This window comes from Erythrolamprus reginae, chromosome 3 (assembly GCF_031021105.1).
Source record: "Erythrolamprus reginae isolate rEryReg1 chromosome 3, rEryReg1.hap1, whole genome shotgun sequence".
Taxonomy (NCBI): Eukaryota; Metazoa; Chordata; class Lepidosauria; order Squamata; family Dipsadidae; genus Erythrolamprus; species Erythrolamprus reginae.
This window is the reverse complement of record NC_091952.1, coordinates 16,596,929-16,623,856: the sequence shown is the minus strand read 5'-3', so window position 1 is coordinate 16,623,856 and position 26,928 is coordinate 16,596,929. Positions and strand designations below refer to the sequence as shown.

The following is a 26,928-nucleotide window of genomic DNA, read 5'->3' as shown; positions in this document are numbered from 1 at the left end:
TTAAGTTGAAAGCAAAGGCGAGTTCCACCCAGTTTGGACAGGTTCACCCAAACTGGTAGCAAACCGCTGGTGACAGCACAGAACCAGTTTGGTCAATGCCAGTCTGTGGGCGCCATCATCTCTTTCTTGAATTTTTTTCTGAGTTTTTTTTCTTCTGTGCAGGTGCAAAAGCCAAGTTTCCAGCACTGCGCATGCATCACCACCTTGTTTTTGGCTCTTTTTTATTTTGCGGGGTTTTCTCTGCACTGCGCATGTGCATATGTGTGAAGCGCATGCACACACCCATGTGGCACAGCCATACGGCATGGGAGGAAGCAAACTGGCAGTGAGGTAAATTAGAACCCACCCTCGATAGAAAGGATCTCAGTCAGAATTGTGGCATTTTAAAGGATAAAAGGAATTAGTTCAACCTTCTGCAATTTGAGCTACACTGCTTGCCGCTTTGCTTCCCGGTCCACCTCAAGGTGCTGGCCATGAATTTCAGGCTTCATTACTCTATTAGCATTTTTAAAAAATGATATTATCTATTACATCTGCTAGATGTATTTGGGTGAGTCCCAGTGTTGCCTTGAAACTCAAGCAGCCGCTTTGTGGCACATTCTTCCCCTACACAAGGTTATGTGAGCTGAGTCTTTGTTAATGTTGTGGAAATCCTCAAGACCTGCTTATGTCATTAGGCCAGAACTGGACATACATTCAGAAGATTGCCTTACCGAGGTCGATATATTCTCCATCTCCGTGCCTGCAGTTGATGTATTTTCATTTTAATAATATTTCGTTTTAGCATTGATTTTTAATATATTTGTGATCATTTTTATACATGCATTGATAAACACATTTTATACATGCATCTAACAAATAAATGTTCAAGAAAAATCAAACCAGCCATTTGAGGAATCTGTTCAGTTTCTTAAACAAATCAATAGTACCATAGCTTTAATAAGTAACTTATTCTGCTCACCTAGAGAACTTACCTTAACTAGGGTTGTCTCAGCTTAAAGTTAACGTTTCAGAATGAAAGTTCCTGCCGCTGAAGTTGCATTTCCTGTAAGAAATTAAACGCTTTTGCCACTTAACTGCTTTGTATCTCAAAGCTAAGCAAGGTATGGCATTGATCCACCGAGACCTCAAGCTGTACCTTGTCCAACCACATGTGGTTTTTAAAAATAATTTTATTAGAGCAACACAAATACAAAGAGAAAAGACTAATACAAAGTAAGGAAAATGTGAAAAGCATAGGAAAGAAAAAGTGCAAAGAGATGGGAAAAAAGCAAATAAAAGAAAATTATTATTATTATTATTAATAATAATAATAATAATAATAATAATAATAATAATAATATATAAAAGATGACTCCCCTCTCCCTCCAGACAAGTATAAATTGGGGCTGTGCAGCCCTCTTGGCATTACTCCTGTGCATGGTGGCTGACCTTTCATCCATCCCAAAATCTTTGGCATTGCAGGCATCAATCTTAACCTTCTTAGAGATAATGTTGTTCCTGGCCAGATGGGATACAGCCAGGGCCAAAGGGGATCCAACTCTTCTTCTTCTGCCTGAACCTCATCATCACACTCCTAGGAACGCTGCATGGCCTGGTGTTTCTGCCTGCCATCCTCAATCACTTTGGGCCTTTAGCCTGTCAAGCAATGCCAGAGTTACAGCCGAGAATGGAGAACCTCTCCATCCCTTTGGAAGGCAAAGAAGCTCCTAGCATTGAATCACACCTCTCCAAATAATCACAGCCAGGATCCAGCACCAAGTCCTAACCCAGACAAAATTGGCCTCTAGAAGTCTCCACATCTGTCTGCAGGACAGAAGCTTTGTGAAGAGGCTGGCACAATCGAAACAGAATACCGTACGAAAATAGACTACTGGGTCTAGAAAGCTTAGAGCTACGACACCTAAAACATGATCTAAGTATTGTCCACAAGATCTTATGCTGCAACGTCCTGCCTGTCAATGACTACTTCAGCTTCAACTGCAACAACACAAGAGCACGCAACAGATTCAAACTTAATATTAACTGCTCCAAACGTGACTGTAAAAAATATGACTTTTAACAATCGAGTTGTCGAAGTGTGGAACTCATTATCGGACTCAGTAGTGTCAATCCCTAACCCCCAACATTTTCCCCTTAGACCAGAGGTCCCCAACCGCCGGTCCGCGGACCGGCACCGGGCCGTTGGGGGTTTTCAGCCGGTCCGGGGCGCCAGGGCCCCCTCGGCCTTTCCGCACCACCAGCGGCGCTCCCCCGCCAGCCAGCCAAGCCCCGCGCCCGCCGGAACCGGCTCCTCGCTCTCCCCCCGCCGCCTGCCGCGTTTGCAGGAGGTGGGGAGGGTCGGGCGGCCCGCCAAGGCCAGGAGGGACGCCGCTGCCCCCCCCTTCCCTCTCTCCGCCCGCCGCTGCGCCTCCTTGACGCCGAGAGGAAATGCCGGCAAAGGCTTTTCTCAGCGGAGGTCTTCAATGTCGGGGGCGCACGGGCGGTTGCACGCGCTCCCTATCTCCCTGCTAGCCCACTCGGAGTATTCAAAATAAGAAAAACCTTTGCCGGCGAAGGCTTTTCTTATTTTGAATATTCCGAGTGGGCTAGCAGGGAGATAGGGAGCGCGTGCAACCGCCTGTGCGCCCCCGACATTGAATATCACCTTCGCCGGCCCCACCTCTCCTGCAAACCCCCTTGCTGAGAGCCCGGGGCGAAAGTGCTCTCGCAAAGGTGAGGCGGGCAGGGCGTGCGCGCGTCACCGCTGAGAAGAACGGAGAACGAGAGTGAGTGAGAGCAACAGACAGCAAGATAGAGAGAAAGTGAGAAAGAGAGAGTGAGAGAAAGGGGGGGAGAAAGAGATAGCAAGAAAGAGAACAAGAGAAAGAGCGTGAGAAAGAAAACAAGAAAGAGTGAGAGAGAGAGAAAGCAAAAGAGACAGAAAGAAAACGAGAGAAAGTGAGAAGAAGAGAGAAAGAGGGGGAGAGAGAGAGAAAGAGAGGGAGAGGGAGAAAGAGAGAGGGAGAGGGGGGAGAGATAGCAAGAGAGGGAGAGAGAGAAAGAGAGAGGGAAAGGGGGGAGAGATAGCAAGAGAGGGAGAGAGAGAAAGAGAGAGGGAAAGGGGAGAGAGGGGGGAGAGAAAGAGAGAGGGAGAGAGAGGAGATAAAGGAAGAGGAGAGAGAGAAAGGAAGAGAAAGAAAGAAAGAGGGATAGAAAGAGAGAGAGAGTGAGAGATGCTCAGTGAGCCCTTCTTTGAAGTTGCCTTTCTTTCTTTCTTTCTTTCTCTTTCTTGCTTTCTTTCTTGCTCTTTTTCTTTCTCTCTTTTACCTTCCCTTCCTCTATTTCTTCTTTTCTTTCTCCTTCCTACCTTCTTCCCTTACTCTCCCCTTTCATAAGTTTCCTTGCTTCCTTCCTCTGTTCCTGTCCCTTCCCCCCTTCTTTCTTTCTTTCCTTCCTTCCTTTCCTCCCTCCATTTCTTGCTTTCCTTTTCCTTCCTCCCTTCTTTCCTCCCTCATTCCCTTCTTTCACTCCTTCCTCTCTTACTCTCCCCTTTCACACCTTTCCTTGCTTCCTTTGCACCCTTCTTCTGTTCCTGTCCCTTCCCTCTTTCCTTCCTTCCTTCCCACCCTCCGTCCATTCATTCACCCATTCCTCTCTTGATCGCCCCTTTTACGGCGCCGCTGACAGCTAGCTCCCCCCCCCCCCACCGGGCCATGGAAAACTGGTCTAGCTTAAAGCCGGTCCCTGGTGCAAAAAAGGTTGGGGACCTCTGCCTTAGACGATCCGCGATTGACCTCTCCAGGTTCCTAAGAGGTCAGTAAGGGGCGAGTACAAGTGCAGCAGTGTGCCTTTCATCCCCTGTCCAATTGTCTCTCTTTTATCTCATATATCTTTTCTTCCTTTCATATATCTTCTCTATTTTTATATCTTTTCTCCTATCCTTTTCTTTATATATATTACTACATGTCTATTCTCTCCAATATGTATTGTGTATTGGACAAATAAATAAATAAATAAAATAAAAATAAACAATCAACAGCCAGCCTGAGCAAAATGGGGCACTGGCACAGGAGAGACAATGAGTCTTCCTGTTTTCCATTGCAACACACAAGGAGATGGTTTCACGTATCACACTAAGCCACTAGATAACTTATTTGTGACTTAGAATGCTGTGTTATCCTAGCCAATTGTGTGACTTCCATCAACAAATCCTGGTTAAAGCAAGTTGATGGGGTGGGATACACCTGGCAGTGAGTACACATATGTGTTAAGCCATGGTTTAACAATAGACTGCTTAATAAAACTGCAACTCATTGGCTCAAAAACTAAAAGAGAGAAACCATCAGTGGAAATCTGGTTTTATAATAATCTTTGTTGAAAGATAAGATTACTCAAAACATTTTTGTTGTAGCAGACTAATGGCTTTAGGGATGATTAGAATTGTGGAATGTTTCTCATGGAGTTGCTCAGAGGAATTGGCTTTCCTTTGGATGTTTTGATTTATAGAGAGCCATCCCTCGGAGAGTTCTCGTAGTGAAATTGGACCACAAAAGGATTCTTCTCAATTAAGCTTGCTTTTTTCCCTGACCAAGGTATCACTTGAGTCTTGTAAACTGGGAAAATGGGGCTGTGCCTCTGCTGCCTCAAGGCAGTTGTAGCAATCCAAAAGAAATAGACCTTCTGCACCCTGGAATCATGTGAACAAATTTTAAGGCTGAGTAATGAAACAGAATATCCAAAGACAGCAAAGATACTGTACTTTCCCTCCTAGGAATATTTTTTGCATTGTGAGCAGTACTAAGGAGCTTCTACACCCACTTTTCAGAAATATGTGCTCATCTTTCTTCTTAAAGGAGACAAACAGGCCACTGAAGCTGAGTGTAGATCTGTAGGTCAGCGGTTCAAATCTCATCACCGGCTTAAGGTTGACTCAGCCTTCCATCCTTCTGAGGTGGGTAAAATGAGGACCTGGATTGTCGGGTCAATATGCTGGCTCTGTTAAAAAAGTGCTATTGCTAACATGTTGTAATCCACCCTGAGTCTAAGGAGAGGGGCGGCATAAAAATCAATCAATCAATCAATCAAACAAACAAACAAATTGTTGTGATTCAGCCTGAGGCTCCTCAGGGACCGGCTGCGTCTCTCCTGGATCCAGGCCCGGAGGAGGAGGACAGTGAACAGGAGGGGGAGGACCAGGCAGATGGGGGAGAGGAAAGTCAGGAAGAGGATGAGGGGGAGCAGCCTGAGAGCCCCGGGGGGGGGGGGGGCTCTCCCCAGCCAGTAGCCTGGCCTCATTGGATGAGGAAGCACAGGCTATAATTGACATGAGACAGAGACGTGCAGCTCAGAGACGGGACCAATTAGAAAGGTATTGGCATCACTGAATTGGCAACAGCTGGGTTTGGGTGTGGTTCTCCTCAGCAGGGTTTAAAAGGCAGGCAAGCCTTTTAGCCATGTGGAGCGTTATCAACTGGGAGTTCTGTGACCCTGCTTTGCTTCTCGGTGTCTCTGATCTTGGCTTGTGGCCTAGAAGACTGGAAGACTTGGGGGAGGCATATGTTTGTTAACCCCAGCGTTGTTTTTGACAGCAAGAATCCTGTTTTACTTCATGGCCTTCGTGAAACATCTTTGAAGTTTCAGCATGTTCCTGTTTGTAAGGACATTTTCTGTTACCTGTGTTTGCTTTGAATTCTATAAACTGCCTTTGATTTTTGCCAGTGTGTCTGGCTTCGCTTTTTGGGTTGGTGTTTGCTGGAGGGACCCAGACAGAACACAAATAAATCTGATTAAAGCAGACTAATACAATCACATCCGAGGGAAACTAAAGATTCAAAAATCTAAATTTTGCTATGAAGTCACATTTCTTATGTGCTATAAAATATTCTACACCTGATGAGATTTTGGGTAATTCCTTTGCTTGGATTTGAATTTTGGATGGACAATAGTAATTCTGTAAAGGACCTTGGAATACTGATATCGAATGACCTAAGTGCTAAAGCCCACTGCAACAATATAGCCAAAAAAGCCTCTAGAGTTGTTAACCTGATCCTACGCAGCTTTTGCTCAGACAATCTCACTCTACTCACAAGAGCCTACAAAACTTTTGCCAGACCCATCCTTGATTATTGCTCATCTGTCTGGAACCCATACCACATCTCAGACATCAACACCCTTGAAAATGTCCAAAGATATGTCACCAGAAGAGCCCTTCACTCCTCCACTCGAAACAGAATATCCTACAAAAATAGACTAACAATCCTGGGCCTAGAAAGCCTAGAACTACGGCGCCTAAAACACGATTTGAGTATTGCCCACAAGATCATATGCTGTAATGTCCTACCAGTCAATGACTACTTCAGCTTCAACCGCAATAACACAAGAGCACGCAACAGATTCAAACTTAATACGAACCGCGCCAAACTTGACTGTAAAAAATATGATTTCAACAATCGAGTTATTGAAGCGTGGAACTCATTACCGGACTCAATTGTGTCAACCCCTTACCCCCAACACTTCTCCCGTAGACTCTCCACGATTGACCTCTCCAGATTCCTAAGAGGCCAGTAAGGGGCGTACATAAGTGCACTGGTGTGCCTTTCGTCCCCTGTCCAATTGTCTCTTCTTTCTTTCACCTATCATATATATTCTCTTCCTTTCATATATCCTCTCCTCTTAGTTCACTTTCACCCTCTTTTACATTATCACGTGTCTATTTTGTTCCTATGTATCTGTGTATTGGACAAATGAATAAATAAAATAAAATAAATAAAATAAATTATTGCTGTTAGCCGCCCCGAGTCTGCGGAGAGGGGCGGCATACAAATCTGATTAATAAATAATAAATAAATTATTACTTATCCTTCCATAAGACCTACGGTAAGTTATATAGTTCATCAAAATTTTGATCCGATTATTCAAGGAAAGTACATTTTGAAGCACTGAAAGTAATGGCAGATTAATTCAAGACAACTGTTTTAGAGGAAGGGGATGAGAAGGGACAAGCTGGATTCACTTAGGGCAAGCTATGGTTGCCAACCTTTTGCTGTGTGAGATATGGAGTCCACATCACAAAGAGATGATTTACTAGCTCCAAATGCCCCAAGCTTTATCCATCCTAATCTGTAGGTGAGCCATTGTATACCTTGCCAAAATATTTGCTTGTCAGATAAAGTTCTTCTGTTGAAGACTTTTGGTCCCGCGAACATACGTTTCCCCCCCAGAAAATAGAGTGTTGGAAATAAATTACCGCAAGGGACCCAAAACTTTATCTGTCCAAATGCTGAAAAACAGCAAAATTGGACCAAATCTGGTGTGAAAGACAACCAAAAGAGAACTGATTTTTTAAATTTAAAAAATGGTCTTGATCAAGCCAAAGGAGGTGTTGATATCTCAAGCCTCTTCAATCACCAGACTCAAGAGGAGGCAAGGAAAAAAAAATTCCGCAGTCTATTCCATTGAGAAGAGGCTTGGAATGCTCCTATTTCCTAAATTCTGGACTTCATCCCCTTTTTTAATTTATCTATCTATCTATCTATCTATCTATCTATCTATCTATCTATCTATCTATCTATCTATCTATCTATCTATCTATCTATCTGGTAGTTAGTTACTTAAGTCGCCCAACTCCGTGCGGACTCTGATTTAATGATTACAGATGCAGAATAGAGCATATTCAACCTAGTTCATATGTCCCAGTGCACATACATACTGTATGCAAAAGACAGAAAGAGAAGGAAACGCAGAAACACAACAATATACAGAAGGTGGACAAAAAAATGGAAACAACTTGAAAATTTGGAATCCAGATTTGTGAAGCTCCCTTTGAACAGTTTTTGTGGAAACCGAGTTCTGTACGTGTCTATTGAGCTCTGCAGTGATTTTAGGAGCTGTGGTCTTGTGATCTAACAATTCGCTTTTGAGTCCGACGGTCTGTCTCAGACAACTTCGACTTTCGACCAGACCTGTGCTTGGCTGAGGACATTTTCCCTTCTCTTCCAAAAGCAGTCATTACTTTTGAGACATTACCTCTTGAAACGCCAAACATTCAGGCACTTTCTGTTACACTAGCGCCTGCCATTTGAGCACCAACAATTTGGCCTCTTTGAAAGTGTGAGAGGTCTGCCATTTCTAGAAGGTTATAGCCAATTTCCTTAAATTTCTGTTAAAAAAAAGGTAGTTTAAAAAAACGTATCAAATAATAGAATTTTTAAAAAACACATTAAAATATGTCAAGTTTTGATTGATTTGAACATGTTCAAACATTATGATGCCAAAAAGTCAAGTGTGTCAGGCCCAAGGTTAATATGTAAATTCAAAGGCTGGCTTGACACAGTATGAGAAAAAATAAATAAAGTTTCCCTAAAAGAAAATCAAATTAAGATGTTCTACAGGTGGCACCTTCCACCAAATAGGATAGCAAAAATGTTCCCTAAGTCTTCCCCATTATGTTGGAAATGTAAGAAGGAAATAGGGTCCCACTATCATCAATGGTGGATGTGTAGTAAAGTTAAGCTTTATTGGAAAATGATAGAAAGAATAATAAAAGAAATAGTAAAACAGGAGATAGAAATAACCCAGGAATTTTATTTACTGGGCATAACTAATCAGAAATATAAGAAAGAAATTTTACACCTAGTTATTCATATTTTGACCGCGGCCAGGATAATATACGCGCAAAATTGGAAAGGGGAAAATATCCCCAAAGAAGAGGAAGTTGTTAAGAAAATATTAGATTGCGCTGAAATGGATATGATGACAAGACGGTTAAAAGATCAAGAAGAAACAGAATTTTATGAGATATGGAACAAAGTGTATATATGGATAAACAAGAAGAAATATTAAAAGTAAGTAAGTAAGTAAGTAAATAAGTAAGTAAGTAAGTAAATAAATAAATAAATAAATAAATAAGAGAATTGTATTAGCAGAGATATGATTTAAGAGTTATGTTAGAATTAGCAGGGATATGATTTAAGAGTTATGTTAGAATTAGTTTATGTATGAAGATTTATTACATAAGGTAAAACAAATTTCTTCTTTTCATTTAAAGTAATAAATTGATTTTAAGCATTTTTTGAATGTATTCTTTTTTCTGTATTGAAATTTTACTTCTAGAATAAGCGGGGAAGATACAACCCCATTTTTATGTTAAATGTATGTTTGTCAGTTTTGTCTATTTTAAGAAAATTAATAAAATATATTGAAAAAAAGAAAAAGAAAAAATAAATAAATAAAGTGAGAGAGTGAGAGAATATGCCACGTAGCACACATTCCTTCACGCAGAATCCAAAGTAACTGAACACAGGAAGGAATTAGAAATCTCTGCATTGGATTTGTCCACATGGATTGCCCTTGTGGGTTTGGGGATGGGAGATGAGCTTTTGACCTGGATGTAATCTTAAGGGACCTTAAGTTGGAATGAAACATGCTGAATCAAAATTAGCTTTGTTAATAAATATGACTCTACGCTAGAGAAATAAGACGTGGAAGTTCATTATTTTTTTCAGATGCTTTTTTTGTTCACTTGACAAAGTGTTTCCATTTTTTGGTCCACCCCCTATAAATATACTATAGATGCCTCCTATTTACCCACTGCTGGTAAAAGGGTGGGAAATCATTCTAGAAGCTATGTTCATCATTTTTCCCCCCCCAAATTATGTTCAAATATATCCCAAATGCCTTAAAACTGCTTTAGTTACAGCTTTTTTAAAAAGCTAATTGGAACCTCTGCTCGTCCCACTGTGGGAATAGGGTTTGCCTGGAAATCATTTTAGCCGTATGTAAAAAGAAAAGGAAAGAAAGGAAAGGAGAGGAAAGGAAAGGAGGAAAAGAATAGGGGGAGGAAAGGAAAGAAGGAAAGGGGGAAGGGAGGAGAGGAGAGGAAATGGGAGGGAAGGACAGGAAAGGAATGGAACGGGAAAAGAAGGGAAAGAAAAGAAGGAAAGGAGGAGGGGACGGGAGGGGCTGCAGCTCTAGAATATGGGACTGACTTTCTCACCAATATCAGCAAGTCATTGCCAGTCTGTCCATCTTCGTTTTCCTTCACTCAGATTGACCAAGCTCTTGAGAGAAGGAACACAAAAGAGGTTTCCAGGCTGTAGGCACTTTCTCTGGGGTCTCCCACCTGGAGGCCTTGCAGAAGCAGACAGGTAGGCCTGAAAAGTGCCTGAGCTCCCCCTCCCCAGTGGTCCGTGGGATTTTAAATTATGAATTTGGTGGTCCCTGAGGTCCAAAAGGTGGGAGACCCCTGGTCTATCACACTCTTGGGCAAAGCGTGTGAGCCATTTCCTCCTTTCAGTGCCCCGTGAAAGTACAGTGTTTATTTATTTATTTTATTATTTATTTATTGGATTTGTATGCCACCCCTCTCCGTAGACTCGAGTGTTCCCTCAATTTTCGCGGGGGATACGTTCCGAGACCACCCGTGAAAGTCGAATTTCCGCGAAGTAGAGATGCGGAAGTAAATACACTATTTTTGGCTATGAACAGTATCCCAAGCCTTCCCTTAACACTTTAAACCCCTAAATTACAATTTCCCATTCCCTTAGCAACCATTTAGATTATTACTCACCATGTTTATTTATTAAAGTTTATTAAAAAAATGTTTTTTAAAGGCAGACGAAAGTTTGGCAATGACATATGACGTCATCGGGTGGGAAAAACTGTGGTATAGGGGGAAAAACCGCAAAGTATTTTTTAATTAATATTTTTGAAAAACCGTGGTATAGACGTTCCGCGAAGTTCGAACCCGCGAAAATCGAGGGAACACTGTACATCTATAGTATGTAGATAATAAAGTTGAAAAAAGGTGAACAACATTTTTACAGATCTATAGATACCCGGAGGCTGGGTGTGACAAGAAATGGATGGGAAGCGAGGGGCCAGGCGAGGCACCCTGTGACGTTTGTGACATTGAATTGGCCACGCCCACTCAGTCACATGACCATGAAGCCACTCCCACCCAGCCACATGACTGCCAAGCCGCTCCTACCTGGTCACATGACTGTCGAGCCACTCCCACAAAATTAATCCACACACACAAAATAAGCCACACACACAGAGTGGTAGTAAAAAATTTTGGAACCCACCCTTGACTACTACCTATATTTTCGAAGAGATAACAGTCAACTGGTTCTCTTATTCAAAGGTATTATGAACTGAGCAATGTACCCTTTATCTATGCAATTTCTCTCAATCGCTATTGCTTTGTGAATCATGTTTTATTTTTAAAAGAATACATTTGTTTTCCTTATTACATTGAAGACTAATGCCCTCACTTTACAAATACAGTTAACATGCAATATTATTGCCAACAGGAGCAAGAAGTCATTTAAATAAAAATGTGAGAACAACATTTACAATAGCGATTCAACAGCTGTCTATTAGGACAAACAGCAAGTCATCTAAAGAGGTACAAGAGAGATTTGCAAAGAAAACGAGCTAAGAGCCTTTTAGGCGATACCAAAAACATTTACTTTTCTTCTTCATTGTAGACAGGTGGAAAAATTCTTCTTGAGTTTGTCTTGACCCATGGATGCTCCATTATTCCTTCCAGAGGGAGTCTCAGAGAAGGTGTACGGTTAAGGACTTTAGTAATTAGATCCTTGGCTCCCTCTGTTATCCAAGGAGGAAAATTGATATTCACCTTAAAATATTTTTTTTTAAAGTTAGATTTTGGTATGAAAGCAATTATATTGTGCAAAGTTGTGGACCACAATCTCAAGATTGGGGATACCTTTGAAAAGTGTTCGGAAACTTCAGGTCATGCAGAATGCAGCTGCGAGAGCAATCATGGGCTTTTCCAAATATGCCCATGTTACACCAATACTCCGCAGTCTGCACTGGTTGCCGATCAGTTTCCGGTCACAATTCAAAGTGTTGGTTATGACCCACAACAATTCCTATATCTCTTCTATTCTTTCTCTGATATATTTTACTACGAGTATATCCTCTATAACCTTCATTGCGTATTGGACTAAACAAACAAACAAACAAACAAACAAACAAACAAAGAAATAAACTTTTTAGATAATGTTTTTTTTGCACTTTTATTGTAAACCAATAGAAGAGAATAGTTTTAGCTCAGGGTTGAACAGTCAGATGCTTGGTGCTCTATGAGTTTGATTTATTTATTTATTTATTTATTTATTTATTTATTTATTTATTAGATTTGTATGCCGCCCCTCTCCGTAGACTCGGAGCAGCTAACAACAGTAGTAAACAGCATATAACAAATCTAATGTTTAAAATAATTTAAAAATCCTTATTTAAAACCAAACATACACACAAACATACCATGCATAAATTGTATAGGCCTAGGGGGAAAAGGGTAGTTTGGTAACTTCTTACAGACATTTCAAGACAAAACCAGGCCAGGTAACATTTTCAGTGCCAGCACTGATGATGTTACTTGATTTGGTTGTGAAAACATCTTATTGTAAGCTTTCTTAAATTCTTTCTGGGATTTTTGTCATGTGAACAGAACAAGGTATGTGTGAGTTACCCGTGATGTCTCCAGTGGAATCCTCTAAATTTTGGGCTACAGTCATAATAGACATAATATCTGGCCATGAGTTTCTAGTTGTAAGCACTATCTCACTTACAGGCCTTTGATTTGGGAGAACGTACCTCCTTTATTCGTCTGAATGTCTCCATGTGAGTGGGTGCTTCAAACGGTGGATATCCTGCAAGACACTCATAACAAAGAATGCCAACACACCACACATCAACATTTTCATTATGGGGGCTCCCTTCTATCATTTCTGGAGCCAGATAATCTGGGGTGCCGCATAGTGTGGTCCTCCTATTAAAAAAAAAAAGAGAAGCAAGGGGAAAAATACAGTGTTCAAATGACCGCATTTGTAATATCTTTTTAGTCACTATTCAGTAAGATCCAAATCTCTACATGGGGCTACCTTTGAAAAGTGTTCGGAAACTTCAGATCATGCAGAGTACAGCTGCGAGAGCAATCATGGGCTTTCCTAAATATGCCCATGTCACACCAACACTCCACAGTCTGCATTGGTTGCCGATCAGTTTCCGGTCCCAATTCAAAGTGTTGGTTATGACCTTTAAAGCCCTTCATGGCATCGGACCAGGTTATCTCCCGGACCGCCTTCTGCTGCACGAATCCCAGCGACTAATTAGGTCCCACAGAGTTGGCCTTCTCCGGGTCCCGTCAACTAAACAATGTCGTTTGGCGGGACCCAGGGGAAGAGCCTTCTCTGTGGCGGCCCCGGCCATCTGGAACCAACTCCCCCCAGAGATTAGAATAGCCCCCACCCTTCTTGCCTTTCGCAAGCTTCTTAAAACCCACCTGTGTTGTCAGGCATGGGGGAATTAAGATATTCTTTCCCCCTCGGCTTCCACAATTTATGTATGGTACGTTTGTATGTATGATTGGTTTTAAAATAAGGGTTTTTAGTTTTTAGTATTGGATTGTCGCACGTTGTTTTTATTACTGTTGTTAGCCGCCCCGAGTCTACGGAGAGGGGCGGCATACAAATCCAATAAAATTAAATGACATTAAAAAATGAAATGAAATCAGAGATTTGGTGAAGCCTGGGAGAAAAAAATCCAGATAACTGGTCATTTCTTCACCCAAAGAAAAGGCCCACGTTAGCAATACTATAACAAGGTATTTTGCACATATAAATGCCATCTGATCTCTGGAAACACTGCTGTAGAGGCCTTATCATGACCAGGGAACTATGGTAACAAGAACATTTTAATTAATAAAATTATTTTATTCCACAGGCCAGTTAACAGCATTTTAATACAGCATGCTACAGAAACAGAAAGGCACCACAAACCAGAGCCAAGCAGCTTGAACAAATCAAGTAACTATTTTTCATACCAAGAGCCTTACAGGCAGAGTTATTAAGGCCAGATAGAACTGAGTTCAAAAACATCCCTGGAGAAAACAGTAGCTACTTCCATACTTTTCCAATGAAAACAAGATGGACCCAGATGTGTCCATGTAGCCACCAGAACTGTGGGAGACCAAGTGGACCACCGTCCGCAAGACATCTGTTGGCAACAAGGATCTCTTGGCTCTATCTCTTGTTGGCTCATCATATTGGAGTGGAGGAAAGGAAGGCTAAACAAAGCCTTGGACGTTGATCCAAATGCATGGATAACGTAAAGAAGGAAACATGTTTGAACATTCTTCATTGGATTAATTGTCTGATTTGTCAACACACTCATATTTTAAATAAAATTGGGTTTATTTAGCCTTGCACAGAGCTGATAGCTTAGCACCTGAAGGCCAGACAAGGGATAATGGTTGGAAACTGATCAAGGAGAGATTCAACTTAGAAATAAGGAGGACAGAACAATCAACCAATGGAACAGAAGTTGCATAAGTTGTGGCAGCTTCATCACTTGAGACTTTCAAGAAGTGTTTGGACTGCTATTTGTCAGAAATGGTAACGGGGTTGGACTAGATGACCTATAAGGTCCTTTCCAACTTGGTTAATCTGTTAAAATCAGCCCTCTGGACTCAACTCCCGCCCCTCCCCCCGGAGATTTGTACCACCTCTGCCCTCCCAGTCTTTTTCAAAGCCCTAAAAATACATCTCTGTTGACAGGCCTGAGGGCACTAAGAACTTTTGATATCCCCGGCCCATGAATGAAGAATAATTAGGATGAATGTGGATGTCTATTTCTTAAAGGTGTAGGGTTTTTTAGAATTAAATTATATTTTTATGTTGTTAGTACTGACATTTTTAGTACATTTAGTACAATGGGCCGGGGTGGCGCAGCAGGTAGAGTGCTGTACTGCAGGCCACTGAAGCTGACTTGTAGATCTGAAGGTCAGCGGTTCAAATCTCATCACCGGCTCAAGGTTGACTCAGCCTTCCATCCTTCCGAGGTGGGTAAAATGAGGACTCGGATTGTGGGGGCAATAGCCTAGCTCTGTTAAAAAAGTGCTATTGCTAACATGTTGTAAGCCGCCCTGAGTCTAAGGAGAAGGGTAGCATAAAAATTGAATAAATAAATAAATAAATAAATTTAAATACAGTGGTACCTCCACTTAAGAACTTAATTCATTCTGTGACCAGGCTCTTAAGTAGAAAAGTTTGTAAGTAGAAGCAATTTTTCCATAGGAATCAATGTAAAAGCAAATAATGCATGCAAAACCATTAGGAAAGAAATAAAAGCTCGGAATTTAGTTGGGAGGAGGAGGAAGAAGAAGAGGAGGAGGACAGTCGCTGCCAAAGGAAGAAGGTGAGTTGAGGGGAATCAAAAAAATCCAAAACTTTAAGGCTTAAAAAAGAGAGAGACTCTGAGGCGGCGAGAAGGAGCATGCGCCTCCCATACACCCGGCGCGAGGCTGCCTCCCATACACTGTGTCAGAGAGAGAAACCCAGGCGGGAAAGAGGGGGGAACCTCCTGCTCCTTTGACCAAAAGGCGGCTACTACTACTACTGCTGCTATCTGCTGCCTCTTCCTTTCCATGCTGAAGGGCTCCACTCTCCTCTTGCTCGCTCTCTTTGTAGCCGGCGCCTTTCCTTCACTGCGGTGACTCCTCAGTTTGGCTGGAACCAAGTTGATCTGGCTGGGGTGAAGCGCCCCCTTTTGCCTTTCCACGCCCAGATGCTCCAGGAGGCAATCTCATGCCGGGTGTATGGGATGCAGCGTGATGGAGTCACCACAGTGAAGTGGTTTATTCCCTCTGCAAGTGCCATGAGAAATGAAAATGCTCTGTTCGCTCTGGGCTACCCAGAGCGAAGGGAGCATTTCTTTTCTCTGGGCGCTGGCAGAGGTTTATTCCCTCTCCAAGTGCCCAGAGAAAGGAAAATACAAACAAATAAAACCAACAAACAAATTCTATGCTCCAGAATTTGAAAAGCTCTCCTAGTCCCAAATTCACCATGCCAAGGCTTTCGTTTATAAGCTATTTTTCCTTTTTGTTTTTTCAAATGCAAGTGACCTACCTTAGTGAAAGAGTATGCACTGACCATCCAAAATCTGCCAACTTCAGCTCTCCTCTTAATCCCAAAAGGAGATTTTCAGGCTTGATATCTCTGTGGATCACTTTCTGAGCATGGCAGTACACCAGAGCATCAGATATTTCTTCAATGTACTGTTTTGGTACATCATGTGTTAAAATATAGAGGTAGTTAATATCGAATCTTGGATTTCCAACACATTAGCTATAATATAAATACTATAGATTCTAGAGTTGTTAACCTGATCCTACGCAGCTTCTGCTCAGGCAATCTCACACTACTCACAAGAGCCTACAAAACTTTTGCCAGACCCATCCTAGACTACTGCTCATCTGTCTTGAACCCATACCACATCTCAGACATCAACACCCTTGAAAATGTCCAAAGATATTTCAGCAGAAGAGCCCTTCACTCCTCCACTCGAAACAGAATATCCTACGAAAATAGACTAACAATCCTGGGCCTAGAAAGCCTAGAACTATGACACCTAAAACACGATTTGAGTATTGCCCACAAGATCATATGCTGCAACGTCCTACTGGTCAATGACTACTTCAGCTTCAACCGCAACAACACAAGAACACGCAACAGATTCAAACTTAATACGAACCGCTCCAAACTTGACTGTAAAAAATATGATTTCAACAATCGAGTTATCGAAGCGTGGAACTCATTGCCGGACTCAATTGTGTCAACCCCCAACATTTCTCCCTTAGACTCTCCACGATTGACCTCTCCAGGTTCCTAGGAGGCCAGTGAGGGGCGTACATAAGTGCACCGGTGTGCCTTTCGTCCCCTGTCCAATTGTGTTTCCTTTCTTTCACCTATATATGATAGGTGAAATATGGTTAATATGGTTTGTATTAAGTTTGAATCTGTTGCGTGCTCTTGTGTTGCTGCGGTTGAAGCTGAAGTAGTCATTGACCGGTAGGACATTGAAGCATATGATCTTGTGGGCAATACTCAAATCGTGTTTTAGGCGCCGTAGTTCTAGGCTTTCTAGGCCCAGGATTGTTAGTCTATTTTCGTAGGATATTCTGTTTCGAGTGGAGGAGTGAAGGGCTCTTCTGGTGAAATATCTTTGGACATTTTCAAGGGTGTTTGAAGTTCACCCTCTAAGTTCACTTTTACCCTTATATATATTACCACATGTCTATTTTTCTTCCTATGTATTTGTGTATTGGACAAATGAATAAATAAATAAAATAAAATAAATAATAAATAAATCTTTCACACCAAGCAGTTTTCTTCTCGTGAGTGCATGCTACCCAGCCCCAGCCCCCATAGCTGACTCAAAAGCATACAATGGTCAACATTATTGAAGGCTAGTGAGAGGTCAAGGAGAGCAAGATTGGTTGCACTATCCCAATCTCGATTGCCCAATTCTGGGATCATTGGTTTCTCAGACAAAGACAATTCCTTGTAATTAATCCAATCAGAGGTCGGCTCCGAGGTCTCTCCCTTGTGGGGTGCCTCAGGGGTCGGTCCTCTCCCCCTTGCTATTTAACATCTACATGAAACCGCTGGGTGAGATCATCCAAGGACATGGGGTGAGGTATCATCAATATGCCGATGATACCCAGCTTTACATCTCCACCCCATGCCCAGTCAACGAAGCGGTGGAAGTGATGTGCCGGTGCCTGGAGGCTGTTGGGACCTGGATGGGTGTCAACAGACTCAAGCTCAACCCGGATAAGACGGAGTGGCTGTGGGTTTTGCCTCCCAAGGACAATTCCATCTGTCCGTCCATTACCCTGGGGGGGGGGGAATTATTGACCCCCTCAGAGAGGGTCCGCAACTTGGGCGTCCTCCTCGATCCACAGCTCACATTAGAAAACCATCTCTCAGCTGTGGCGAGGGGGGCGTTTGCCCAGGTTCGCCTGGTGCACCAGTTGCGGCCCTATCTGGACCGGGATTCATTGCTCACAGTCACTCACGCCCTCATCACCTCGAGATTCGACTACTGTAACGCTCTCTACATGGGGCTACCTTTGAAAAGTGTTCGGAAACTTCAGATCGTGCAGAATGCAGCTGCGAGAGCAGTCATGGGCTTACCTAGGTATGCCCATGTTTCACCATCACTCCGCAGTCTGCATTGGCTGCCGATCAATTTCCGGTCACAATTCAAAGTGTTGGTTATGACCTTTAGAGCCCTTCATGGCATCGGACCAGAATATCTCCGAGACCGCCTTCTGCCGCACGAATCCCAGCGATTAGGTCCCACAGAGTGGGCCTTCTCCGGGTCCCGTCAACTAAACAATGTCGGTTGGCGGGCCCCAGGGGACGAGCCTTCTCTGTGGCGGCCCGGCCCTCTGGAACCAACTCCCCCCGGAGATTAGAACTACCCCTACTCTCCCTGCCTTCCGTAAAGTTCTTAAAACCCACCTTTGTCGTCAGGCATGGGGGAACTGAAACACCTCCCCCGGCCACGTACAATTTATGTATGGTATGTTTGTGTGTGTGCTTGTTAATATAGTGGTGTTCTTTTTAAAACTATTTTAAATACTTAAATTTATTGAATCTATTTGGATTTGTACGATTGTTTATATTTTTGTTGTGAGCCGCCCCGAGTTCGCGGAGAGGGGCGGCATACAAATCTAAATAATAAATAAATAAATAAATAAATTTAGATTTTAACACATGCTTTTCTTACATCTTGGTTCTGACAAAATATGTTCCGAATCCCAGCGACCAGTTAGGTCCCACAGAGTTGGCCTTCTCCAGGTCCCGTCGACTAAACAATGTCGTCTGGCAGGACCCAGGGGAAGAGCCTTCTCTGTGGTGGCTCTGACCCTCTGGAAGCAGCTCCCCCTGGAGATTAGGATTACCCCCACCCTCCTTGCCTTTCGTAAACTCCTTAAAACCCACCTCTGCTGTTAGGCATGGGGGAATTGAGACATCTCCCCCAGGCCTATATAGTTTATGCATGGTATGTTTGTGTGTGTGTATGTTTGTTTGTTTTTAAATAAGGGTTTTTAGATATTTTTAAATATTAGATTTGTTGTACATTGTTCTTTTGTTATTGCTGTGAGCCGCTCCGAGTCTGCAGAGAGGGGCGGCATACAAATCTAATAAACAATAACAATAACAACAACAACAACAACAACAATAATAATAATCTAACAGGGTAGTACTTACCGTAGCTGTTCTATTATCGTCAAATCGACCGTTTTTTTGTAACTCCTTGTAGAGCTCTCCCCCTGGAGCATACTCCAGCATCAGAAAAATCCGTGTCCGATCATGAAAGTAGTTATACATTCTTAAAATGTTTGGATGTCTAGGGAGAGCATGGGAGGGGGTGGGGGGAAGAGGGAAAAAAGGTGAAAACTGTGAAAGGGCTTATTAAGAAAACTGACTTTGGAAAGGAGTGTTGATAAGACATTTCTGTCCCAAGGATAGCCAACAAAGATTAGGGCAGTGGTTTTCAACCTAGGGGTCGGGATACCTTTGGGGGGTTGAATTACCATTTCATAGAGGAGCTGTCGGGCCGGTCGGGAGGCTGGAAAGGAGGTGGGGAATACCAATAGGGAATTCCATGGGCGGAGCTTTGACGTCACAAAGACGTCCTTCCTGGCCGGCTGAAGCCCCCCGGCTGTTTCAAAAGGCGACAGCTGGGCGGTGGGGCTTCTCAGCGGCCTCCTGAACGCCGAATCCGGAAGTTTGGCAAAAGTTCAGGTTTGGCGTTCGGGTTGAGGAGGACACCGAGAAGCCCCCCGGCTGTTTCAAAAGGTGACAGCCGGGCGGCGGGACTTCTCGGCGGCCACCCGAACCCGAACTTTTGCTGAACTTCTGGGTTCGGGGTTCGGGCGGCGGGTTCGTAAGATGGAAAAAGTTCGGAAGAAGAGGCAAAAAATTTCCGAACCCCGGGTTCGTATCTCGAATTGTTCGTATGGCGAGGGGTTCGTATCACGAGGTACCACTGTATTAGTGTCTCACATTGAGTAGGCTGAAATGTTTCAAATCTCTCCTAATCACTTCGATATCAATTTTCATGTATAGTCAAATGCCCTTTGCAGATAATTAACGGCTATTAATAAGATACCCCCGAAAAATAAAACATTTGAAAAAATCTTGCAGTAGCGTAGTCCAAGGGGGAAAAAATAAGCCAAATAATATCACCAAATATTGCCAAATTAATCAAATTACAAACCTAATTACTAATTCCTTTATAAATAAAATTAAAAATAAAAAGAATAAAAACAAAATAAAAGGAAATCTATAAAAAATTAAGAAAACAAAGAAACATAAAACAGAAAGTAGAAAATTACACTAAGTAGATAAGGTAAATATAGATGTGAAGACGCAAGAGATTAGAACTGCCCCCACCCTCCTTGCCTTTCGTAAAGTTCTTAAGACCCATCTCTGCCGTCAGGCATGGGGAAACTGAGACATCTCCCCCGGGCCTATACAGTTTATACATGGTGTGTTTGTGTGTATGTTTGCTTTTAATAATGGGGTTTTTAGTGTTTTTTAAATTATTAGATTTGTTCTTATATTGTCTTTGTTATTGTTGTGAGCCGCCCCGAGTCTGCGGAGAGGGGCGGCATACAAATCTAATAAATCATAATAATCATAATAATCATAATAATCATAATAATCATAATAATCATAATAATCATAATAATCATAATAATCATAATAATCATAATAATCATAATAATAATCATAATAATCATAATAATAGAATAAAAAGATAAAGCAAAAAAGGAAAGAAAAAGAAAAGCACAGAACAAAAAAGAAAAAAAGGAAGAGGAGGAAACAGCAAAGAAGAACTTCCCTCTTCTTCTCATTAACTTCTCCGCCTATCTCCTTATAGCATTTTCCAAAATTTGCAAAGTTTTAATGCAGTACAATTTTTTTTTAAAGGAAGTTTTGCTTCAAAGCTTGAGTAAGAAGCAGCGGAGTGGCACTTCACTTCAAAGTCGCTATGCTGCTTTGTTCTGAATACTCATTCATTCATTCATTCATTCATTCATTTATTTATTTATTTATTTATTTTATTTATTTTGTCCAATATGCAATGAGGGTTTTAGTGGGTATATATCTATATACACATAGTAAAATACATGACGAAGGTTATAGAGGAGATACTCATAGTAAAATATATCTAAGAAGTAATAGAAAAGAAGATATAGGAATAGAACATATCAATGAAAGAATAGAAGAAGAGATATCGGAATAGAAGAAAGGAATAGGAGATATAGGAGAGCAATAGGACAGGGGACGGAAGGCACTCTAGTGCACTTGTACTCACCCCTTACTGACCTCTTAGGAATCTGGATAGGTCAACCATAGATAATCTAAGGGTAAAGTGCTGGGGGTTTGGGGATGACACTATGGAGTCCGGTAATGAGTTCCACGCTTCGACAACTCGGTTACTGAAGTCATATTTTTTACCGTCAAGTTTGGAGCGGTTAATATTAAGTTTAAACCTGTTGTGTGCTCTTGTGTTGTTGTGGTTGAAGCTGAAGTAGTCGCCGACAGGCAGGACTTTGCAGCATATGATCTTGTGGGCAATATTTAGATCTTGTTTAAGGCGTCTTAGTTCTAAACTTTCTAGGCCCAGGATTGAAAGTCTAGTCTCGTAGGGAGCTTTCACATTGAAGCAGAATAGTGGTAGAATAAAGATACCATCCAGATCTTGAAGCAATGTCAAAACTGTTCTGCACAGATCTTAATGTGTATCTTTTCAACCGTTGGGAATACCGACTATGTTGCTCCAAAGAGAGGATGAGCAGTGGATTTTGGCTGTATGCTAAAATTTATGCTTTGCCTCAAGCTATGCTCTATGTTTATATTTCAAGTAACTGTTTCTAAAGCCATGTTTCCCAATGGTCTAGTTCCAAAGGATACAGCTAAAGGGGCAACAGGACAAGGATAACTCCATCCAACTAAGAGCTCAACATCCATCCCATCCCGCTATATAGAATGCTGATGAGACCACATTTGGAGTACTGTGTTCAGTTCTGGAGACCTCACCTACAAAAAGATATTGACAAAATTGAACGGGTCCAAAGACGGGCTACAAGAATGGTGGAAGGTCTTAAGCATAAAACGTATCAGGAAAGACTTAATGAACTCAATCTGTATAGTCTGGAGGACAGAAGGAAAAGGGGGGACATGATAGAAACATTTAAATATATTAAAGGGTTAAATAAGGTCCAGGAGGGAAGTGTTTTTAATAGGAAAGTGAACACAAGAGCAAGGGGACACAATCTGAGGTTATTTGGGGGAAAGATCAAAAGCAACATGAGAAAATATTATTTTACTGAAAGAGTAGTAGATCCTTGGAACAAACTTCCAGCAGACGTTGTAGATAAATCCACAGTAACTGAATTTAAACATGCCTGGGATAAACATATATCCATCCTAAGATAAAATGCAGAAATTAGTATAAGGGCAGACTAGATGGACCATGAGGTCTTTTTCTGCCCTCAGACGTCTATGTTTCTATGTTTCTATCCCATTCCAGCTGGGCTACCTGAGATGACTTAGGATTTCTATCTCTCTTCGAAGCTGATGTTCCAGCTGGGCTTTCTCCAAGACAGACTTGAACATGACTTTTAAAGCCAAGATGAAGTGAGTCTTTTTCTCTCTGGCCAAGTAGACTGCTCCAAATCTCCCTTTGCCGAGAGGTTTGCCGAATTCAAAGTCTCCTCTGTCCCATGTTTTCCTGTAAATATGACATGAAAAGGAATAATGCTTTCTTGACCAACCAGACCAATATGACGAACCCTCGCCAGGGCTGATCTTCAACATTTCTATTAACTATCTACCTTACTGATCTTTTTTTCATCATACTTTGAGCTAGCTGTCAAAAAAGCATTGGAAGGAAACTCAGTGGTCATGAAGTCCAGCTCCATGAACACTACGCCATGCCTGTTAGATGATTTTTCAGCCTCTGGTTGAAAATCTCCCGTGAAAATAAAGGAACTATTGTGTTCCACGAGTGACAGTTCTTACTATGTGTTCTGTCGAGCTCTCTGGTAGAATCCTCCCGAAAATTTACAGATACAAATTTCAGACACACACACACACGTTTGAAAAATCAAAACAATGTTCTTTATACCGAAAATTCAAATAAACTAAGCACTCTTTTTGTATAGCAAAGAGCACTCATCTCCAAACAAACTGGTAATTTGTACAAGTCCCTTATCAGTTCTGAGATACTTAGCTTGCAGCTGTGAGGTAATTCACAGTCCTTCTTCTTTCACAAAGTGAAACACACTTTGCTCTGGTTTAGTTTCAAAGGGGGGGGGGAATCAGGACACAAAGGTTGAAGTCAGCAAGGCAGGCACGAAACGCAACAATCAGATAATCCTCCACAATGGCCAAACCCACAGGCTGCTCTTTATAGCAGCCTCACTAATTACCACAGCCCCACCCAACCACAGGTGGCCTCATTTTCTTTGATAATAATCTCTCAGTTGTTGCTGCCTATGCATCGCTCTCCGCATGCGTGGCTGTATCATTAACTCTTGTTCCGAATCCAAGGAGGAGCTAGATAATTGATCTCCTTCTGAGCTGTCTGCCCCACTCTCCTCCTCCCTGTCACTCATGTCTTCTTGGTCAGAGGAGCCTTCATCATCAGATTCCATTGGGAGCAAAACAGGCCTGCGGCATGTGGATGTCTCCCCAATATCCACAGTCCTTGGGGCAGGAGCTGGGCCAGAGCTAACCACAACATTGAGAAGATTTTTTAAATGTCCTATCTGTTTCTACATGCTTAAAGGGTCCCCCCTCCACTGATTCGAATCTCAGCTTCTGGAACAAATGAGAATAAATCTGGACCCTCTACCTTTGACATATCTGAAGAGATAATTATGTCCCCTTTCAACCTTCTTCAAATTAAACTTATCTAGGTCTTTCAATTTCCAGTCTTTTTGTCATCTTAGCAGTCTTTCTCTGGACTTTGATTGCAGGATGGTAGTGAGCAAACTGACCAAGATGGAACTATGGACTCATTATATGGAGGAGATCAGGCATAGTTATTAATTATATTTGTTAGTTGCCTTATGGATAAAATGATGAGATACAAATTGAAATAGTATTTCATTTTACACATTTCCACCCAAACAGTTTCAAGATACATTTGTCCGATTTTCCTAGAGATTAAAAAATAAATAAATAAGAAACATGAGATATTTTAGGGAGGTTCGACTTGTACTGGGGATACTGACTGGGGAATCCTGCGAGTTGAAATCTACAAATTGTGGCATTGCCAAAGGTTGAGAAACACTGATATACAGTAGATGAACAGTCCCTTACAATATGGCATTGTCAAAAACCCAAATCTGCAAAGCCAAAGCGGCAAATGCTGTGACAATGGTGCTACCCAACATGTGGCAGAACGTTTCATGCCCGTATAGGCCTTACCAGCCACCTGCGTACACATTGAGGACAGTCCACAACCTGTTCGACGGGCTACAAGAATGGTGGAAGGTCTTAAGCATAAAACGTATCAGGAAAGACTTAATGAACTCAATCTGTATAGTCTGGAGGACAGAAGGAAAAGGGGAGACATGATCGAAACATTTAAATATGTAAAAGGGTTAAATAAGGTTCAGGAGGGAAGTGTTTTTAATAGGAAAGTGAACACAAGAACAAGGGGACACAATCTGAAGTTAGTTGGGGGAAAGATCAAAAGCAACATGAGAAAATATTATTTTACTGAAAGAGTAGTAGATCCTTGGAACAAACTTCCAGCAGACGTGGTTGGTAAATCCACAGTAACTGAATTTAAACATGCCCGGGATAAACATATATCCATTGTAAGATAAAATACAGGAAATAGTATAAGGGCAGACTAGATGGACCATGAGATCATTTTCTGCCGTCAGTCTTCTTTGTTTCTATGTTAGATGTCAAGGTCCTCTTTGAACACAATGGATGAACACCATCAGAAACACATTGTGCTAGTAAGGCACAAGTGAGGAAGTGGCCTAAGTAAACCTTATTATGGTGGTGGAACAATAATAAAAAGGCACTCCAAAATAATATGATGCAGATTAATTGTGGCCCAAATGGAATACTAAATATGAAACAGCCTGAAAAAGTACATTATTGAAAGGAACCAATTGATCTGTAAAGAAACAATTGGTACCACAAGAATGAAGAGCAAACATAAAATGTCTGTGCTGTACAGAGATACATTTTCCAGCCAGAAAGTAAACCACCTCTAAAATATGGAAGCTCATTCATGCAACATTTTTTTCCCTATCTGCAGTTTCTTAATAGTTACCTGGGAGGTTGAGAATCAGGGGCATCGCTGGTAGTTGCTTTTGATTCACTTTTATCCCCTGCCAAACAAATTTGCATGGGTTTAGGGACACATCAATCTTTATTATCTAAACAGCTTTCATTTGTGATGGTCAGCATATGACGATATATTATATTAGAGGTCTACTTTGGTTCCAGTCAAAACCTTTCTGCTTTAGCATTCCCTAACCTCAATAACCGCAGATTTGGCAGGATAATTCCTCAAATATATGGCAGCATTACTTGCTTATGGTGTCCAAGAACAGTGATGATATGATCATAGTCCTCATGATAATTGATAGCTGCATATTCTCCATACTTTACTAGTCCTCCTTTAAAGCTCGTAGCTAGGTAGCTATTAATATCTCTATTCTGAATTATCGTTTATTCATGTTCACTGGATACTCAAATATTCAAGAGAAAGTCTGTAGCTACGTGTTCTGCTGCACATTTTCTATGCTTTAGGAGGAAGAGAACCACAAGAGTGTAAGAATATGATTGAACTTAGTGAGAGCCAATACCAAAATAAAAGATCAATACAATGAAATGGAGGGCAGAGGAGAAGACAGTGTGAAAAAAATATAAAAGAAGGAAACAAAACCGACAGACTAATTTTAACATTTGTGTAACTATTGCTCAAGAAATAACCCATATATTTTCTTTCTATTAAGTAAAACAAAATTAAAGTTATTGGAGGCAGTTATTACTTCATAAGATACTAATTAGTATACTTAAATACAATAAATTACCCGGATCTGATTAAATTGTCACACAACACCTATAGTAACTTACCCATTGATTCTTTCTTTGTCTTTTAGGAGATTCTTGATTTTTGGAGACAATCCTCCCTGAAACCTATGAATGGAGAAAGAAGAACTACTGAGCTTCTTATGTCCATGGAGTTTCTCAATCATCCAGATCATGGTTGTCCCAAAGGTGCTTTTTCAAGAGGCAACTGGACTTTCTGGTTTTTCTTTGAAAAGGTTTCTGCTCTGCCGGTTCTGTACGCATCGTGTATGCTAGTAGCTGCTGTGGTATGTGGTTCGACGAACTGGTAGCGGTGGCAGAGCGAGACTCCGCCAAACTGCCTGGACATTTTACTTCCTGGTTATAACTCTCTATAGTGGCGGCAACAGCATGAGGCTCCATCCACCCACCAGATGTTGTTACTTCCTGGTAAACCCTCTGTGCAGGCACAAAGCCTCCTGCACATGCGTAGAAGGTCAAAAATAGGATGTGATGATAACACTTCCGAACTGGTAGGGAAGTTAAGTAGATTTCACCCTGATTGATACTGTGAAAGTGTCAGGCCGAAGCCATCGTGTGGATTCAGAGGCTTTGGCCTGCCATAGTAGTTTAGCATTAGGGGCCTCGGAGGGGGGGGTAGAGCATGAGAGGGAAAGCCCTTCATGGCACTGGACCAGATTATCTCTGGAACCGCCTTCTGCTGCATGAATCCCAGGGACTAGTTAGGTCCCACAGAGTGGGTCTTCTCTGGGTCCCGTCAACTAAACAATGTCGCTTGGCGGGACCCGGGGGAAGAGCCTTCTCTGTGGCGGTCCCGGCCCTCTGGAACCAACTCCCCCCAGAGATTAGAATTGCCCTCACCCTCCTTGCCTTTCGTAATCTTCTTAAAACCCACCTCTGCCGCCAGGCATGGGGGAACTGAGATACTCTTACCCCCTAGGCCTTTACAATTTTATGCATGGTATGTCTGTATGTATGTTTGGTTTTATAA

General features: G+C 41.9%; 1 protein-coding gene across 5 annotated transcripts in view; it reads right to left on the bottom strand.

Annotated features, from left to right (window-relative positions):
• Window positions 1-11,179: 11,179 nt before the first annotated feature.
• The window catches only part of LOC139163624 (aurora kinase B-B-like), a 90,754-nt gene continuing 75,005 nt past the window's right edge, over window positions 11,180-26,928 (bottom strand). For 2 of the 5 annotated variants that reach the window (XM_070744534.1, XM_070744536.1), the window contains exons 2-8: window positions 25,983-26,045; window positions 25,174-25,231; window positions 22,414-22,605; window positions 19,071-19,209; window positions 15,918-16,066; window positions 12,607-12,781; window positions 11,180-11,623 (exon numbers count right to left, since the gene is read on the bottom strand). In XM_070744534.1, the coding sequence (XP_070600635.1) occupies window positions 11,450-11,623; window positions 12,607-12,781; window positions 15,918-16,066; window positions 19,071-19,209; window positions 22,414-22,605; window positions 25,174-25,231; window positions 25,983-25,986 (891 nt within the window). In that variant the 5' untranslated portion in view covers window positions 25,987-26,045 and the 3' untranslated portion in view covers window positions 11,180-11,449. Of the gene's footprint in view, window positions 11,624-12,606; window positions 12,782-15,917; window positions 16,067-19,070; window positions 19,210-22,413; window positions 22,606-25,173; window positions 25,232-25,982; window positions 26,048-26,928 lie in introns of all 5 variants that reach the window. The other 3 variants (XM_070744535.1, XM_070744537.1, XM_070744538.1) reach the window with 3 other exon arrangements.